The sequence below is a fragment of the Sceloporus occidentalis genome, unplaced genomic scaffold (genome assembly GCF_023333645.1).
Source record: "Sceloporus occidentalis isolate IW3139 unplaced genomic scaffold, rSceOcc1.0.p SCAF_4, whole genome shotgun sequence".
Classification (NCBI taxonomy): domain Eukaryota; kingdom Metazoa; phylum Chordata; class Lepidosauria; order Squamata; family Phrynosomatidae; genus Sceloporus; species Sceloporus occidentalis.
Window position 1 is genome coordinate 123,588,321 of NW_028316984.1, and position 18,264 is coordinate 123,606,584.

General features: G+C 40.2%; 2 protein-coding genes across 2 annotated transcripts in view; both read left to right on the plus strand.

Moving 5' to 3' along the window:
• LOC149314584 (pyruvate dehydrogenase protein X component, mitochondrial-like) overlaps window positions 1–10,123 on the plus strand; it is a 158,043-nt gene extending 147,920 nt beyond the window's left edge. The window contains exon 11 of the mRNA XM_089521428.1: window positions 10,075–10,123. Within this exon, the coding sequence (XP_089377554.1) occupies window positions 10,075–10,108 (34 nt within the window). The 3' untranslated portion in view covers window positions 10,109–10,123. The remainder of the gene's footprint in view (window positions 1–10,074) is intronic.
• Window positions 10,124–13,490: 3,367 nt separating this feature from the next.
• The window catches only part of LOC149314585 (uncharacterized), a 112,188-nt gene continuing 107,414 nt past the window's right edge, over window positions 13,491–18,264 (plus strand). The window contains exon 1 of the mRNA XM_089521431.1: window positions 13,491–13,867. Coding sequence (XP_089377557.1) covers window positions 13,801–13,867 — 67 coding nt within the window. The 5' untranslated portion in view covers window positions 13,491–13,800. The remainder of the gene's footprint in view (window positions 13,868–18,264) is intronic.

Consider the following 18,264-nt stretch of genomic DNA (forward strand, 5'->3'; position numbering starts at 1 on the left):
TCCATTTTCTGTTTTACTCCATGTGAAGAAAATTGTTCCAGCTGGTTACAGGGCATATGTGAAGACTGTAATTCATCTGATGTCTGGTGAAGTAGGGGTGGTGGGGGAAATTAGAATTGTGGCAGTAGTATCAAAATCGTGACTAAGTAGCAATTGTGGATCTGACCTAACTACCTAGATTTACACATCCCTACCTGATTTTTATTCACAATTGTTAACACTATTACCACAGTCATAACTCCCCCATCCCATCTACTTCATTGGGCACGAACTGGCTAAGGACAAGGAGATGCATTTTGCTGGTAACTGGAGCATGGTGGAATGACATTTCCAACAGGATTGCTGGGGTTAGTCTAGAAGAAGTTACATAGGGGCTGTGCAGACTTTCTGTGGCTCCTTTTTGTGTCCTGGATAGGCCAGATTGGGGCTGCGGCATCTGGTTGCCACAGTCCCGATCCGGCAAAAATGGACGTACCTGCAAGCCGCCCCTTAGGGATGGTCTGCAAAGCCCCTTCGTTAAGTATATTTAGTGGAAGTTTTTAAGTTGCAGACAGCAGCTGGACATCAGGCAGAGCAGGCACACAATTTGTACTTGGTTAATCATACTTAACTAAGTAGCTGATACTGGATTCCAGCCTTTGTCATTAGAAAGCAGGGGCAAGGGATATAAACTTTTTCACTGTGTCATTGTTTTTTGTTTTTTGTTTGCAAGAATTGTGATACATGGGAAAGTAATAAAAAACGTCAACCCTAACCTAAAGTAAGATGGTCTACTGAATGTGTAAACCAGATATGCAGGATAGAAGATGAAGATTCTAGAGTAAGACGTCTCCAAATGTAATTCTCTTGCATTGCACAGTATTGGCATGTGTGGGCCTGAAATACCTTTTCAACAGACATTTGGTGCCATGGTTATTGTACAAAGTATAAAATTGGCTGCAAAGAACTCCTATTGCAGTAAACCTTGGCTAGCTAACAACAGCAGCAGAAAAGTTTTGTGAATTTCCTTGTACATTTTGTTCAGTACTCCAAATGCATGCTATAAATGGGTGAGGGACAGATTAACAGTTGGATCAAACTCTGGGGGGTGTTGTTAAGTAAAAAAAATCAGGGTAGAAAAATAAAGGGGTGAGGACTTTGTGGAGGCAGGAGGAATATAATAGATGACAAAGTGTTCAAGGTCATACTAAATCTGATTTTTAAAAGATCAGAATAGCTGGAGTGAGATAGAATTGGATTAATCTTCACATATGCAATAAGATGGAACAACTTTCTTCAAATGGAGAAAAACAAAAATGGAAAAGGGACGAGAAGGACTAGGTAAAATTGTAAACACAAGAAGTAAGTACCTTAATTCAGTGGGGATTTTTCCTTTTCTTCCAGGTAAAAAAGGATAAGAATTCAGCCTAAATCTCATACTTTCGAGCATTTCATAGATGAAAACTGGGACACATATGGTCAAGCAACATCAGAGTGTAGTTAAGATGGCAAATAGTTATTGGTGAGGAAAAATATACAATCCAGGAAAGGCTGCAGCAGTCTGTTTTTGCCTGAGTCTACAGGGAAGGGCAATTATGAGCCTGTACAGACTGGCCTTTTGTGCTGGCCTGCAGGCGAAGTAGGATGTTCACACACACTCAAAGCCCTACTTGCGCTGCCCGGGTGCCATCTTGGTGCACGTTTGTCCAGATGGCATGCACCATGATGATGTCCCTCATGCGCAGCACCCAAACTGAAGTTTTTAAAAATAAAAGTTATGCATATGAGGGGCCCTTACAAGGCCTGATTTTTTCTTTTTAAAAAATGGCTATATAGCTTTGACTATATTGGATTCTAAACTATGTGGGATTTTCAGATACCCTTTTGAAGTTGAAAGGAAATGAGAAGCAGGGTGGGAATGGGTGGTATTGGAAGCAACTATTGAAATTATTTCCTCTGTTATCATTTGGACTCTGAAGGAATGCCGGCTGAAAGATGTGTGTGACTTTTGTTTGTTTCCCTTTATGCTCATAAAGCCATTGTTCACCTCCTTGCTGCCCTGGAGAACATGGATCATAAATTACATGTGGGAACAAAATGGTTGGCAGGATGAGAAATGGATGCCTAGCTTCCCAATAGACTGCTTTGCCTTCATGCCAACAGAGCAGAACGTTTGGTTCAAACCTGCCCACACCACAGATCCTGTTATGGAAAGTACCACAAAGAAAAGACATTTCTTCACTACCTGTAGAGCTATAACACTATAAGCATAAACCTCTGTTCCCATGGAGAAAATGAGCTTTAGCTTCAAATATATCAAGAGGCCTTAATTTTGGGTACTTAAGAATCATACAGCCGTGCAGGAATACACAGACAAAGCATTCCCAACAGATGACCATTGAGCCTTTGTTTAAAAACCTCCAAGGAAGGAGACTCCGCCACACTCTCAGGCTGCATATTCCACTGTCAAACAGCATTTATTATCAAGACAGTCTCCCAAATGTTTATTTATTTATTTATTTAGGTATTTATATCCCGCCCTTCAGCCCTAATGGCTCTCAGGGCATCTTACAATTATTGTTTTTAATTAGACAGTTCCCTGCCTTCAGGATTACAATCTAAGAGACACGAAACAAAAGGAGAAGGGAATGGTGGAGGGAAAGGGGATGAGGTCCAGTGGTTCTTCTCTCCCTCTGAGGCCTGGACCAAGGCAGATGGATTGGAGGGAGGGCTCTTCCTTAGATGTTGAGGTGGAATCTCTTTTCCTGTAGCTTGTATCCATTATTCCAGGTTCTATTCTCTGGAGCTTCAGCAAACAAGCTTGCTCCATCTTCAATATGACACCCCTTCAAATGTTTAGACAGAGCTAGCATATAACCTCTTAACCTTCTCTTTAAGGATAACTAAATAATTAAATCTCCAGTAAGCTTCAGGAAGTAGGCTGGAGCTGAGAGGAAGTACCACGACACAGAGTTCAGTGAGAATCATTTTAACAGAACTACCTGCAATCTTACTTTCTATAGTACTGAGGGCATTTTTAGATGTGGACATTTTAGGATAGTAGTAAGAAATGTCTGGGCCTTCAGGTGTTGAACTTCCATCAGTTGTAGCCAACTCCCATCATCCCCAGCCAATATAGATAATGGAGAATAAAAACTGAAGTTATAGTTCAGTGATATCTAGAAGGCTACATGCTTCCCATCTGTTTTATGACATTCAAGTGCTATGTCTGAGTTTCAACATGCAAGTGGAAGAAGCGTTATGTCCATGCTTTCCTCTAATTCCAAAGGAGGTAGAGTAATTATTATTAGGAGCAAGACTTGGGGGAGGGATGGATTAAATACTTCCTGATGGTTGCAGTCTTAATTTGAAACTCCTGTAGCAGCAGCTGCTGCTGCTGCTGCTGCTGCTTCTTCTTCTTCTTCTTCTTCTTCTTCTTCTTCTTCTTTTTCTTTTTCTTCTTCTTCTTCTTCTTTATATTCTGCTTAATCACTTGGAATCCAAGCGGATTACAACAATAAAACAAGATACAGATAAAATTCTAAAAAACCCTATCCCTCCCCCCCCCCAGTATGAAAACAAAGTAATACTAAAAAGTGATTAATCCAGAAAGATATTAAACAATGGTATAAAATCACAGTTAAAATCAGTAGAAGATTTGTAAAAAAAAAAAAAAAAAAAGAAAAGAAAGGAAGGAAGGAAGGAAGGAAGGAAGGAAGGAAGGTATAGCAGGGTCCAGATAGGATGGAAAAGGGGATGAAGAAAAGAGGAGAGAAGTGGAGGGGGGGAGGCAGGAAATAGAGGTGGACCTAGTCTGGAAAGGCCTGCCAAACTACAACGATGATAGATTGAGAGTGGGGGGGGGGGGCTTGAGACATGTGGAAAGGCATTTTGGAAATGGAAGAGTTAAAGTTGTAGAGCTAGTAACACAGGAAACTGCTTGGTACTCAATTAGATCATTGACCCATGAAGTGCAGTATTGTGAATTCTGTTTGGCAGTAGCTCTTTATGGTTTCAGGAAGAGTTATTTCCTAGCCCTACCTGGAGATCCCTGGTATTCTTTAATAGGCTCCCATCTAAGTACTAGTGAGGTCTGATCCTCCTTAGCTTTTGGATTCAGAAGAGATTGGTTGTGTTCAGGCTGGAAGACTTGTAGTAATGACATGATATCTAGATGGGGAGACAGATTAGGTAATACTAACTTTTGGTGTAGTGTACAGGTTGGGTCTCCCTTATCTAAAATGCTTGGTAGCAGAGGTGTTTGGGATTTTGGAATAACTATTTGCATACACATACATAATGGATTACCTTTGGCATAGGGCCCAAGTTTAAACATACAATTTATTTATGTTTTATATGTACCTTATAAGAAACATACATAAATTGTATGTTTAGACTTGGGCCCCATCTCCAAGGTATACATATACAACTTATAAGGGGATGTAGTGGCTCAGTGGTTAAGATGCTGACTCTGATGATTGCAAGGTTGGCAGGTTGGCTGTACAAGGCCCAAGTGTCATGTGATAGAGTAAGCTCCCATCACTAGTCCCAGCTTCTGCCAACCTAGCAGTTCAAAAGCATGTAAAAGTGCAAGTAAATAAATAGGTACCACTTCAGTGGGAAGGTAAGGCCCCATTCATACTGAGCTATTTGCGCTGGATGGAACTGGGTAGATCCAGATACCCTCCCCCCGAATCTCTCTGGAAGCAAGTGCCCACTATTTACCCCAGGGTAATTTAACCCTGAATGCCATGCAGCTCCGGGGAGAGTTCTCATTTGCCGAACCGGTTTAAAAAAAGGCTCCTTTGCTGTCAATCAAATTCTCTTCTGCTGTCATCAAGGGTGACATTTCTTACAGCAATTGGGCAACGGGATGGGTGATTTCCCTCTTCCCCCCTCCTTTTTTTTAAAAAACAAACAAAACAGGCACCAGTATGTGCATATTTTGTCAAATTTAAAAACCTCCTGTGTGTGTGTTCTGGGCATTTGGGTCACTGCAGGTTATTGATCTTCCCTTGGCCCCATTTTCAACCCCAAAATGCAATCTAATGCCATCTCTGCATCCTGCATCCTGCATCCTCCCTCCTTGCCACCCCAGAGTGCCTTATACACATGTAATAATAATAATAATAATAATAATAATAATAATAATAATAATAAAAGGGTGCCGTGAATCCTTGCTTTCCCTCAGCTACTCCTGAAGCATTCTGTATCAATTTGCCAAATTGGAAAGAGAAACGTTTGTAACATTCTCATTGTAACATTCGCAAAGGAAAAAGCCTCCTGCAAAGTGCTGCTGGAAGCAAGGAAATGACAGGGGAAGTGAACAGGCAGGCAGGCAGGCAGGCAGGCAGGCAGGCACATTCTATCTATATATCTATGTACCTGTAGCAAAAAACATGTGCATAGTCTGCAAAAATAAAAAAAAGAGAAAGCTGCCTGGTGCGAGAGGGAGGCTTGTTCCGTTCTGTGCCCTCCCTCTGACCTACCCTGAATTGACCCTTCATCCTGTTCCTTCCTTCTCCTGCTCCATGGCCCCCTTCTTCCCCTGGCTCCTTCATCCTCCTCTTCCTCTGTCACTCTTGGCACCCTTTCTCCAGTTCCCCCCTCTGCCCTCCCTTCGACTCCCCTTTGCATCCCCCGTCAATCACCCCAATTACCCTTTTTTGCATCCTTCCTCCGGCTCCCCCCTCCTTCTCCTCTTCCTCCTTGATGAAGGGGAGGGAATATTCTGCCCACTGCCCTCCCTCTGCCCTAAATCCCTTCCCTGAACTTGCCCTGATTATGATTGGGGGCAAGTTCATATTCGCCAAACCTGAGTTTTTTTACCCCGATTCCAGATGATCCGCCCTAAGGGACATTTGCCCCAGAACAGTTGTGGAAGCCTTGGTTGTGGAAGCCTCAGATTCGCTTGTGGGAGATTCGGGGCAAATATGAACTTCACGTGCATAATGCGGTTCCTGATCCGGGGTAAAAGGTAGTCTGAATGGCCCCTAAGAGTGTTCTGTGCAGCCATGCTGGCCACATAACCATGGAATTGTCTTTGACAACACTGGCTCTTTGGCTTTGTAATGGAAATGAGCACCACCCCCTACAGTACAAAACAAAACAGCTTCATTTATATACTGCTTCATACTGAATTAACAGTGTCTAAGTGGTTTACAAATGTAAGATAATTACCCCCAACAATCTGGGTTCTCATTTTAGTGACCTCGGAAGGCTGATAGCCTGAATCGAGCTTGAGCCCCCTTAGCTGGGATTAAACTTGCAACCTTATGGTTTTGAGTGAGTGGCTGCTGTACAGGCATTTAACCACTGCGCCACCAGGCACAGTGTCCAGTAGAACACAACTGGACAATCATGTCAGAGGGAACCTTTACCTTACCTTTATACATCTTATACACATTGCCTGATAATAATGTTGTGCATGAGTTTCTGTACACTGAACTATCAGAAAGCGAAAATGTCACTATCTCAGCCACCCATCAAAAAAAGTTTCAGTTTTTAGACTATTTCAGATTTTGGAATTCCGGATAAAGGAGAATCAACCCATTCTGAGGCCTGATCTGCTTAGCTTTTGGAATCAGATGAGGTTGTATTTGTTCAGGATGGTATACTGGTAATAAAGACTTGATGTCTAGATGGGGAGTCTGACTATAGAAACCAAGAGCCCGTACAGACAGGCTAAAATAAAGCTGCTTCGGGTCACTTTGGGTATGCTGTTTAGAGGATACATGCGTCCTAAGAGGCCAGAAGCTGTGCCAAAGCTGGACTCCAATCCTAAGGGTTGGAGCCCAGCTTTGGCCCAGCTTCTGCCCTCTTAAGAGGTGTACGTCATTTAAACAGCATACCTTCAAAGTGACCTGAAGCAGCTTTATTTTGGCCTGTCTGTACGGGCCCAAAGAAACAAAAAAATGTGACTTCTTTCAAGACATAACAGAGAATGCAATCTTACCAAAAAAAGTTCTGGGTTTAGCAGTGCTATGGCCCATACAGTACATATCTGTTCTGCTGTATATGTATCTGTAGAGGGGAAAACAACAACCCCAAACCACCAGTCACTGAATGTTGAAAAGAAATGGAAGGTACATTTAAAATAAAAACCATTTGTGAACAGGACTGATTTATACAATATAATGCAAATGCCTTATGTGGTTTTCTCACATAAAACATCTTCTTGTGGACAATTACTTAAATTGTTTTGACAATAATTTCCTCTCCCTGGGAATCCCTGAGATAGTAGCTCCATGATGGGGTCCATGGACTGCCACAGAAAATTCTTAGTGTGATCACCAAACCACGATTCCCAGGTTTTAAGATAATTAAATGGATAGAAATTAAGACTGAAATATGTGTTGATACTCTGAAAGTACAATGTATACCAGGCACTCACTAGACATCATGTTTGGTTCCAGGCCTTATCAGTTTAATATGAAACTGCAGCTCTTCAAAGGTGGTATTTTTGAGTCCTGCAGACTAAGCGTGAACAATCTAATGGAGCATCTACATGGTAGAAATAATACAGTTTGATACTACCATAAGTGCTGTAGTTCCATCCAATGGAATCTTGAGGTTTGTAGTTCTACCAAATATTTCGCCTTCTCTGCCAAAGAGTGGTGGTGCCTCTCAAAACTATTTTTTAAAATTTTTTATTATATCGAACTATAATATCTGATAATTTCTGACAATGTACTGATAATTTCTTATAATGTACAATATTATTATTATAGTTTATTTTTATAGCACTGTAAATGTACACAGCGCTGTACATACAAATGATCAAATCAATAAAACTATAAATCCTAGGATTCTGTAGGATGGAGCAATGACAGTTAAAGTGTTGTCAAACTGCATTATTTCTACAGTGTAGATGCACTGTAGCTCCTGCACAGTTATCAGAAAGCTTCAGAAAGCTTTGTAAATTAAACATTACTCAGACCTTTTCACATAGTTTTACCAGAATCAGAAATGTCAGATCCTATGCTGGAAACAAAGCTGTTGTCTACCACATGTGCAGGATCACTTCTGTTTCTTTTGAAGTTAGTTGCAGAAAGTCCAGTGATGGTAATCGAACTTGGATATGACTCTTTTATGTTGCTTGCATCATACCCTCTAACAGTTGCAATTTGATTTAGGCAGTTGTCATGATAAATCCTCTGCCATCCCATTTTTTCAGCAGCTTTAACAATGCCCAAGTTTCTTTTTCATCCTTCCACTTCACTCCCTTGTCTCCAGCTTACTTCAATTGCTGTAAACTGAGCTCAAAATGCAGAAGTACTTTGCACTCTGTTAACTTAGCAGGGGGGAGAGGAGGATACGGAATCTTGTCCTTCACGTTAGTCTCAGGCAAAACCATACTGCTGCAACCTCTCTTAGGTTGTCTGGTCTTCCTCATTATTTTGCTGTCCTGACCATACATATGTCAGTTTTCATCTGTCAGATGTTGGAGTGTATGTTACATTTATGATGTAATTATTAGAAATGGAAATATAATAATTGTGTGTACCCCAGTGAGACAGCAGACGAGGATCAGTGAGTGAGGGCAAAATCCCTGGGTACCAAACTTCTGGAGCATCTGGGTCTCCGGATGGAAGTAGATTTTGATATATATTGTATTGTATTTTATTATTGTTAGCCGCCCCAATTGACCTCAAAGGGGCGGGATATAAATAAATTATTATTATTATTATTATTATTATTATTATTATTATTATCCATTATGAAATGATTTGTGATGTTATAGCAGACCAGGATATGGCTATAATGTCAATACATTTAGGGAGGAATCTAGTATGGTGTAGTGATTTGAACACTGGACCAGAATTCTGAAGACCAGGGTTCAAAGCTCAGCTCAGCTATGGAAACACACTGGCTGACCTTAGATAAGTCACACTCTCTCAGCCTCAAAGGAAGGCAAAGGCAACCCCTCCCCAACCAATTTGCCATGAAAACTCTTGTTCATTTTAGGATCACCATAACTCAGAAATTAACTTGAAGGCACACAGTAACAAACAGGATCATGCCTACTGTGCCAAACCTATTGTCAGCTCTCAGCATCTGTGGGGACAGTAAGACAGTGCCTTTTTGGTCCTTGCCTTGGAGGTCTTTAAGCAGAGGCTGGATGGCCATCTGTCGGGGATGCTTTGACTGAGAGTTCCTGCATGCAGAGGGTTGGACTGGATGTCCCTTGCGGTCTCTTCCAACTCTATGATTCTATACTGTGATTTTAGGAATTTATGGAATAAGTCCTGCTCCTATTGATACTCTTCTCTACCTATGAAAGAAAACTCCTAGCTGCTTTGTTCCATGAGTGAAGCCATCTGGTAATAGCATCGGCAGTCTGCATCTTGACATATGAAATCCTTAAATTCAGATAACATCTGTGTCTGTCATTACTCCAAAGCTTGTTTAATAGCCCTAACCATTTTACAAGCATTTTCTAACAGTAATACATACACAACCATTCTTTCTGCAGAACTTTATCTGTTTCCTATAAATACATTCACACAAAACACCAGGGAACACTGCCTCTTACATTTTCCCCCAGGTTCAGTTGCAGAAAGTTTGTGGAGGTGAAAGTTGTATGAAAGTTTGCATAAGTGAATAGTCATAAAAATTTAAATCCAAACAAAATTGAAATTTGAATCTGAAATCAAAGTATCAACATCTAGCCAATTAATAAACATGTATACTTGTAGCATGCCTTGAGGCAGAAGTGATTGTGTACACTGTAACATTGCCTAAGTGCTAAGGAATTCAAATAGTTTTGTAATGTTGTGTATCTCTATTGGAAGGGGGGGGCTTGTCAGTTGTAGTTTTATGTATAGTGGGCCCTTCTCATCTCCAGGGGTTTGGTGCCACCCTCATCTTAGGGATGGCAAAAATGTGTGAGCTCAAGCCATATTAGTTAATGGATGATGACATGTGTACACCTATGTCAGCATGTGAATATAGGACTGCATGATCTGCTAGAGCTCTAAACCATAGATTGCTTGCCCACCAATATGGCAGGCTCACTGTGTACACTTTCTGGTTGTGATAAAATTATGTTAGTTGTACTTAAAAACAGGTCCCTTTTCCTTTTTCTCCATAAAGGGAATGCTGGAGTCAGCATTGTATAGTGGTCTGAGTGCTGGACTAAGACACTGGAGATGAGGGTCCCTGCTCAGCTGTGGAAACCTACTGTCTGACCTTGGGCCATACAAGCAACACTCTCTCAGCCTTGCAGTAAGGCAAAAGCAAGCCGCCTCTGAACAAATCATGCCAAGAAAACCCCATGGTAGGTTTGCAATACACCATAAGTTAGAAAAGGCACATAACAACAACAATGCAGTGTTGACTGGCAAAAACTTGATAACCACTTTATGAGTTAACTTCTAAGGAAGTTTTTTAAATTCAAGACTTGGAGAGATACTTTTTATAAGTAATTTATTCTTGATGACAAGTTACAGTAAAACAATTCATTGTTGTCACAATACTTCAAAGGTACGTCTTTGAAATCCTTATTGTGCTTCTTCTTACTGTGCTATTACTTTCACTACCTATTTTTTTTTTTAAAAAATTAGATTGAGAAAAACATTTTTGAGAAGGGAAAATCCTATATATATATATATAGGCCACATTACGCTAATAAAGTAATGCCATCCCCTTGTTACAGTACTTTTTGAATGTGAGTTCATTCCAACTCCTCGTTACCAAGAAAGGTAACTTGCTACTGGTAACTATATAACTTCTAATTGGTTAATTCCAAATTCTGATTACATTAAATGCACAATAGGAGACTAATAATTTAAGTTCAAATTGGATTTTGAGTGTTTGGGAACAGAAAGAACTATTTCCTTCATTTGAGATGGAGAAGAAACAAAAGGCCAGAAAGGTTGGGGTGTGTGAAAAAAACGTTTAAACCAGTGTTTACAGTTTCTGAAGAAGCCAAAAAAATATCTGTTCCAGTTATAGAATCAGGAAGAGAATAAGGATGTGGTCAGAAAATGGAAGGTGTAATTTTGCGTTGAAATGAAACAAGCATACTAGAGGAGGAAAAAGAGACAGAAGAATGCAGGAAGAGGGAAAGGTGAAGAGCTGTTTTTTTACAACAGAATATAAATGATTAAGAATAGAATATAAATGATATTGTACAAAAAAGATAATTACTATGACTGTAACAGTGAAAAGAAGAGAACCAGTTTAGTGTAATGGTTTCAGTATTGGATTGGATATCAGGAGAACAGAGTTCAATTCCCCCTTTATCTATGGAAATCCACTGGGTGCGCTTGGGTGAGTCACACTCTCTCAGCCTCAAAGGAAGGCAATAGCAAAAACCCTCTAAACAATTATTGCTAAGAAAAATCTGTAATAGGTTCATGTTAGGGTCACCATCAGTTGGAAACTACAGATGAACCTAACAAGAGCAACAAAAATTCGGGGAGAGGGAGAGAATTTGTTTTGCATGGTTTCATCCAACCCCCCCCCCATCCTCACAGGAGTGAACTTTGTGGTAGGTTCATGTTAGGGTCACCATAAGTTAGAAACTACTTGATGACACATAACAAGACTGGTGAAGATACAGGGCAGAGAGAAATCTTGCATAGTGCATCCAACCCCCCCACCCCCCCACCCCCCGGAGTAGGGATTTCCTTTTCCAGACAAAATACTAGATTGGGTGGATTTTCTGGTCTAAATCCAACTGTTAGTCCCAATGAAATCTTAGTCAGTTAATAATGAATGCACGTTCTATTAGTTCAGTGGGTCATCTCTAGATTGGACAAAAAGGATTTAGCACTCCTTCTAGTTTAACCAGACAAGTGATAGGTTTTTAATGTTTTGGTTCCATAAGCTTATTTGCAGTCAAATACTGTTTATATTTATTGTAAAAATATGTTCAGTCCATTTTAAAGATGATTTTGGGTCAAGGAGACTCAAAAAGTCTTTCAGCACGCAATTAGAAATATACATCTACAGCTAGGGGCAATCTGTTCACTGCTTTTGTTGACTTCAAATCAGCATTTGACCACATCCCAAGAAACAAGCTATGGGAAAAGCTAGAAGCTACCAATATAGATAGATGCCTGTTAACCTTGATACAAAAACTGCATGAAGATTCCCGCCTAGTAGTAAGATGCAACAGCCAAGTAAATACAACAAGATCCATCCCTACTTTTAATGGGGTAAGGCAAGGATGTGTATTAGCACCAATACTCTTTAATTTTTATATAAATTCTGCAATTACGGGTACATCAAATGTAACTTGGAAGATCTGTGATTAGGATATCCCACCTTAAAAAAAGAGTAGTACTGTAGTAGCATAAACAAAAATAGTTTTGCCATTTTGATCACACTTTTATGTTACTTGGCCATTTGTGTCCTGGTTTTCATCTGTGAAAAGTTGGAGGGTATGGTAGTAGCATTAATGTTAGAGTCCTTGCATAGTACTTGTATGTTTTTCTCATGAGTCAAACAGCAGTTATTTCAACTGGGAAAATATCATGGGTAACAGTGACATGTTTCGGCGTCTTCTGCAGGTGATTGTTCTCAAAACAAACAAACTTGTAACATTTGTTCACAGGCACCATAGCTACCTGTTTGAAATCTAAAATAATAAGCGCAGGTGACCTGATTCTGTATTTATGACAGGGTGGGCTCAAGACACTTTCCTTGCTGATGCAAAATAGCAGTAGCTGTCAATCCACCCATCCAAGGCAGCATGAACATACTAACTAGAGTGGGCTGAGTTGTTATGATACAAGAGACAAATAAATAAATAAAATTGTCCAGTACGTCTCCTCTCCCCTATCATTAACATTCAACAACAACAAACAACAACAATAACTGACATTGTTTTGCATTTAGTGCCCATTCATGCCAGCCAAAATCTGCTCCTTGGAGTGGCCACCTCCCTCTGCCAAATAGCAGGGACAGTCTTGGGAAATGAAATTCTCTCCCATTCTCCAATTTGTACTCAGTTTGTTTTAGTAATAATAATCAAAAGAAGCCTACAGTTCTCTTTTATACTATCTGGCTCTCTCTCTGGAGAAGTGTGTGTGTGTGCTACTCACATTTGGAACAAGCACATTTCACCATCAGGTTTTTTTTAATATAGAAGTTTCCCTTCTGGATTTTATCCTAGAACCACAAAAATAAAAATAATGAAAAAAATATTCCTCTCCCCAACTTCTGTGAAGTCTGCAATCCACACTTAGAGGAAGACAGTGCAGAATTGCATGGAAACATAATTGGATTTATGACGTCTGCTGCAGAAGTGATTGGATCAAGAGTCCTGCCACAACAACAATGTAATGTCATTGCTTGCTGGTGCTCCCTGCCTTTTGCAGTGAATATGTGGGGGGAGGGGAGAAGGAGATATTAAAACTAATTTCTGAAAATCAATCATTCCGGGTGACTGAATAAGCTTTGGGAGAGCATCTCTCCCTCTCCCCCTCAACCGCATGGAATTGCACATGCTTTCCAGTACGACTGTCCCACTAAAACCTCTGACTTCACTGGGATGAGTAACAGCCATTTGTTGCCTCCATGAAATGCTACCAGTAACTGTGCTTACTCATAAGTAGTAGCTGTTTCTCCTCCCCATTTTTGCCTAGTCACTTTTGTTTCAACGTGGGTGTGACTTCTGATCTTGTTCCCCTCCCTGTTATGTCACTCCTTCAGTAACTTTGAATTGGAATAAAAACTGCAGCAAACTTCAGAGGCTGGCTTTTTGAGCAGACTTAACAAGACCTGGGACCTCCCCAACCCCCCTTGCTCCTCCTTTGTATAGGCTGGGAGAAGAACTCCTTGCCTTTTGCACATTAACTCGAGGAGGAAACAATGGCCAAGTTCTGGTTGTGTGCAGCTGTTGGATTTTACTTGTTGCAGCTTTGTTCAGCCCAGATAGGTAAGTGACTTATGAATGAAATCTCTGGTTCTTTCTGATTAGTTTTAATATGTTTCAGATAACAAAACCTCTACAGTTTGCCAACTGGAGAGTTACTAACATGTTTAATTGGCATTTAACTGTTTGTTTCTCCAGTGACAATGACACTGAACTGGAACCTGTGCATTGTTTTACCAGTGCTCTGTATGTATGAATTTTACAGTGGGCTGGAAAAATATAGTAGAGTATAGAAGTTAGATTATTGATAAGTAAAGTTAACAGTCTATACTGGGACATGACAGAGCTTCAGCACATCTGGACTGTATTCAGCAGTGGAAACCACAATTATGTATTTATTTTTGCTGCCTTCATTCTATGAAGCAGATAGTTCTGGGAGGAAAATACCATTCTGCCTTACAATAGTTTTATTCTTGTGCTCATGTATTTCTGAAGAAATTCCAGTTGCACACAGAAGATATGCAGAAGCCATATAACGTCTTCTTTTCTCCATAATAGGAATTAAAACTTAGAGTTTGTACTCAGGGGGAAAAAAGTTCAAAGTGCTAGCTCACTTTAAAAGCTTTGATTTGAGCAAGAGTGGTGAGATTTGGAAGCAAGCTTTAAAGTTTGACCAGAAGTAGTGAATAACTCATTTTTCCTATACTACTTTTCCCAAGTCTGTCTGTGAAGAATGAAATAAAATGCATGTTTGGGAGTAAAAGTAGTCCGTGTGTTGAAGAAAATCACATGTCCGTGCCCAAAATGATAAAATGCTCTTAAAGTTTGATGCGATACAGAAGCACAAGTACTTGTGGAGAAATAATTGTGCCTTTAACAGAGACTCATTGTTAACAGAAATTGCCTTGAGCTGCTTTGAAGGGAATCTGTTATCCTTTCACCCTTATTTCCCCCACAAACCAGTTCCTGGGAGATTAACAAAACACTTTTTCATTGTCATTGCCTCCTCGATGCTTTTATATTTAGTTGGGCATCAAGAAATAAACTGGAGCATGCTTGCAGTTCTACAGATTTGCAAATGGGTGTGTCGGAGTGCACAGTTCCAAACATGTTTTGGAATCACCAGAAAAAATTCCCAGTATTGCGTTTGCTCCAGTAATTATTATGGTTTTGTTTTAAAAAAAAAGTCAGATACCTGACTATCCATTTTCCAAATAGAAAGGCGGTGTTCTTGCTCAGTGTGAGGTGTATGAGACATCTATGTGGCTAAAATTTTAAAATGCATATAGCATGTATTCTGTAATCTTATTATCCTTCCCTAGCTACCCATTGCTTGACTAAGGGGCTATGCACACCGTCATCCTTGGCTGGGTTGAAGGTGCAGTCAGGCCATAGCATCTACATGATGCACACCCCGGCTCCACCCCCAGGGCAGTGTGATGCTGCGTTCCGCACCACATGGCGCATGGCATCATGGTGTTTCTCTGGCACTACATCCGCATGACGAAGCGCTGAAAGAGCACTTTAAAGCCACGGCTATCGTACCCTTTGCAGGGCGCAAAATGGAGCCACTTTCTGTGGCTCCTTTTTTCGCCCTGCAAAGGCCATATCAGGGCTGCGGCGCGTGGTTGCTGCGGCCCCGATCTCGCTGTAAAAGGGGTGGCTGCAGGCTCCCCTTTGGGGTGGTCTGCACAACCCCTAATAGCTCTTTTGTGAACTATCAGACTTTCAGTAAATAACTGTAGCCTGCAATTATGCTGGGTTTAAGATTTTTCTTGGAGAAGATGGAAGAAAACTACCTTCATTCACACATAATCTGTTCCTCAGTGTGGTTGGAAAAATATATGTTAAGCTTCATATACATCTCACAGGAAATTTTTAAAGGCTTAACAAAGTATTATATCATGGCTACAGTGTATTTCAGTTGGTATGCAGTACATTCCAGGCAAGCTTTGTATGGCTTTGTAACTAAAATTTTATTCTCCTATCTCAAGCTAGAGACAAACTGTGGCTTTTTCAAGGAGTTAAGATCACTTATAGTGACGTGCACACTTGCCCCACTTCTGTCTCTGATAAACCTATTTTGTAGTTACAGTATTGCCAAACATATATGACCAGTAGCAGTACAGGTTGAAACTCTCTTATCTGAAATTCTTGGGACCAGAAGAGTTTTGGATAGATACAGACAGACAGACAGACAGACAGACAGACAGATAGATTTCGGAATATCATGGAGATGGGACCCAAGTCTAAACATAAAAGTCATTTGTTTCATGTACACTCTATACCAGTGGTTTTTACCCTTGAGATCTCCCATTTCAAGCTACATGGGAACATTGCTCCCCCCGCCCCCGGCAGCAATTCATGTAGTATATGAATAAAAATATTTTCTTTATATAGTGTATGTATTTTTATCCACACATATTTGTATATTCATATTTTAACATTTTATAAAGAAATAACATTATTCAAGTTAGAACAGTTTTATTTAAGTATATTCAGTATTTTACTCAATGCATGTGTAAACTTTACAAATAAAAAAGTTTAGGGGGATGAGGAGGAGGGATCATGTCTTCTGCCCCCTTGAGCAACTCTTGTCCCCCCTGGGGGCTTCACCCCACTGTTTGAGAACCACTGGCTTATACACATTGCCTGAAAGTGATTTTACACATAAAATTTTAAATAATTTTGTGCATGAATAAAATGTATTTACATTGAATTTCTGCAAAGCAGAAGTGTCACTGCCTCTGCCACCCATACATACAATTTTGGATTTTGGAATTCCAGATAAGACATACTCCACCTATATAGTGGAATGAAATAAATATATGCGTAGACAACTGGTGGGATGCAAATCATTTTCAATGCTTAAAGAATATCTGCCTTAAGCCTAGGTGTATGTATCTAAACATGTAAGCATTCCTATAGAGAACTGATAACATCATTCTTTAGCATTTATATTGCTTTTATGATAGCCGATTAGTGTGATATAGAATTCTAGTCCATAGAATGTTGGATAGAGGCCAGGAACACTTGAGGGTAAAATCCGGATTGCCAGAGCTTGGAAAAATTACCTTCTGACTGCAATTCCCAGAAATCTCCAGCCATCATAGTTCGATGAGTAACTTTCCCAAGGTTTGCTTCATGATTCATGAAGCTCACCAAGTTGCTGATGGCATTTCACATTTCCTTAATTCAACATATACCTTTACTGGGCTCTTTATATACCACTGTGACCTCTTTGGAAGCCAACTAGGATTAAGGCATGAAAAACAGATCTGAAATGCTTTGCAAATGTTTTAGCAATGCATTAACAATAAGACCATTGATCCATCACATTGAGTCACATCCAAAATGCAGGGTAGTGATTCTCCAAGGTTTCAGACAGGACTTTTCCATGATCCTATCTAGGCATGTCAGGAAGCTGTTGTTTTCTGCTGCAGGTTAACAGCAGTATGTTGCAGTATGTTGTATTATTTCCATTTTGTGACAGCAAAGAGATATGTGATTACACAAAGCCATTCATAAAGAAATAGCCAAATGATTATTTGAACCCTAAACTTACAGGTTCCACACCAAGTGTACTGGTCCATAATGCTTCTCAATCAATTGTTAAATTAAGCTCTGAGCCAGATGTTGACTCAGCAATTTATTTAATTTAGATCTTTCTTATAGCCAGAAATTGTGTTGGATATGCATGGTTGTTCAAAGCCTGAAAAGGTTTGGAAAAAAAACCAATCACATTGGCAGAAATGGTAACATCATTAACACACTGTTGTTGAGCATAGAATCATAGAGTTGGAAGAGACCCCAAGAGCCATCCAGTCTAACCCCCTGCTATGCACTCTGAGGGAGTGCGTTCCACGGTCGAGCAGCTCTTACTATCGGGAAGTTCTTCCTAATGGTTAAGTGGAATCTCTTTTCCTGTAGTTTGCATCCACTGCTCCATATCCTAGTCTCTGGAGCAGCAGAAAACAAGCTTGCACCATCCTCAACATGATATCCCTTCAAATATTTAAACAGGGCTATTGTATCACTTCTTAATTGTCTCTTCACCAGGGTAAACATACCCAGCTCCCTCATAGGGCATGGTTTCCAGACCTTTCACCATTTTGGTCACTCTGTTCTGGACACACTGCAGCTTGTTGACATCCTTTTGGAACTGTGGTGTCCAGAACTGGATGCAGTATTCCTCTTAACTTCCATCAGACTTTTATTGAAAGCTGTCATGCTTCTGGAGTTACATACAAATTTGCCATTAGGTCTCCCACCGAATATCACATGGCACAATAAACTGTGGAAAGCCTAATTCTTTAGGTACCACCAAATAGCTCTCGGGTCTTGGAAATGTCAAGAACTAAGAAGGCACTGAGAAAAGACAGAGCCTGTATGCTGAAGGTGTAGTTAAGCCTGAACAAGGAAATGTGGTAATGGGACACAGAAAAAAACCTTTACAAGAC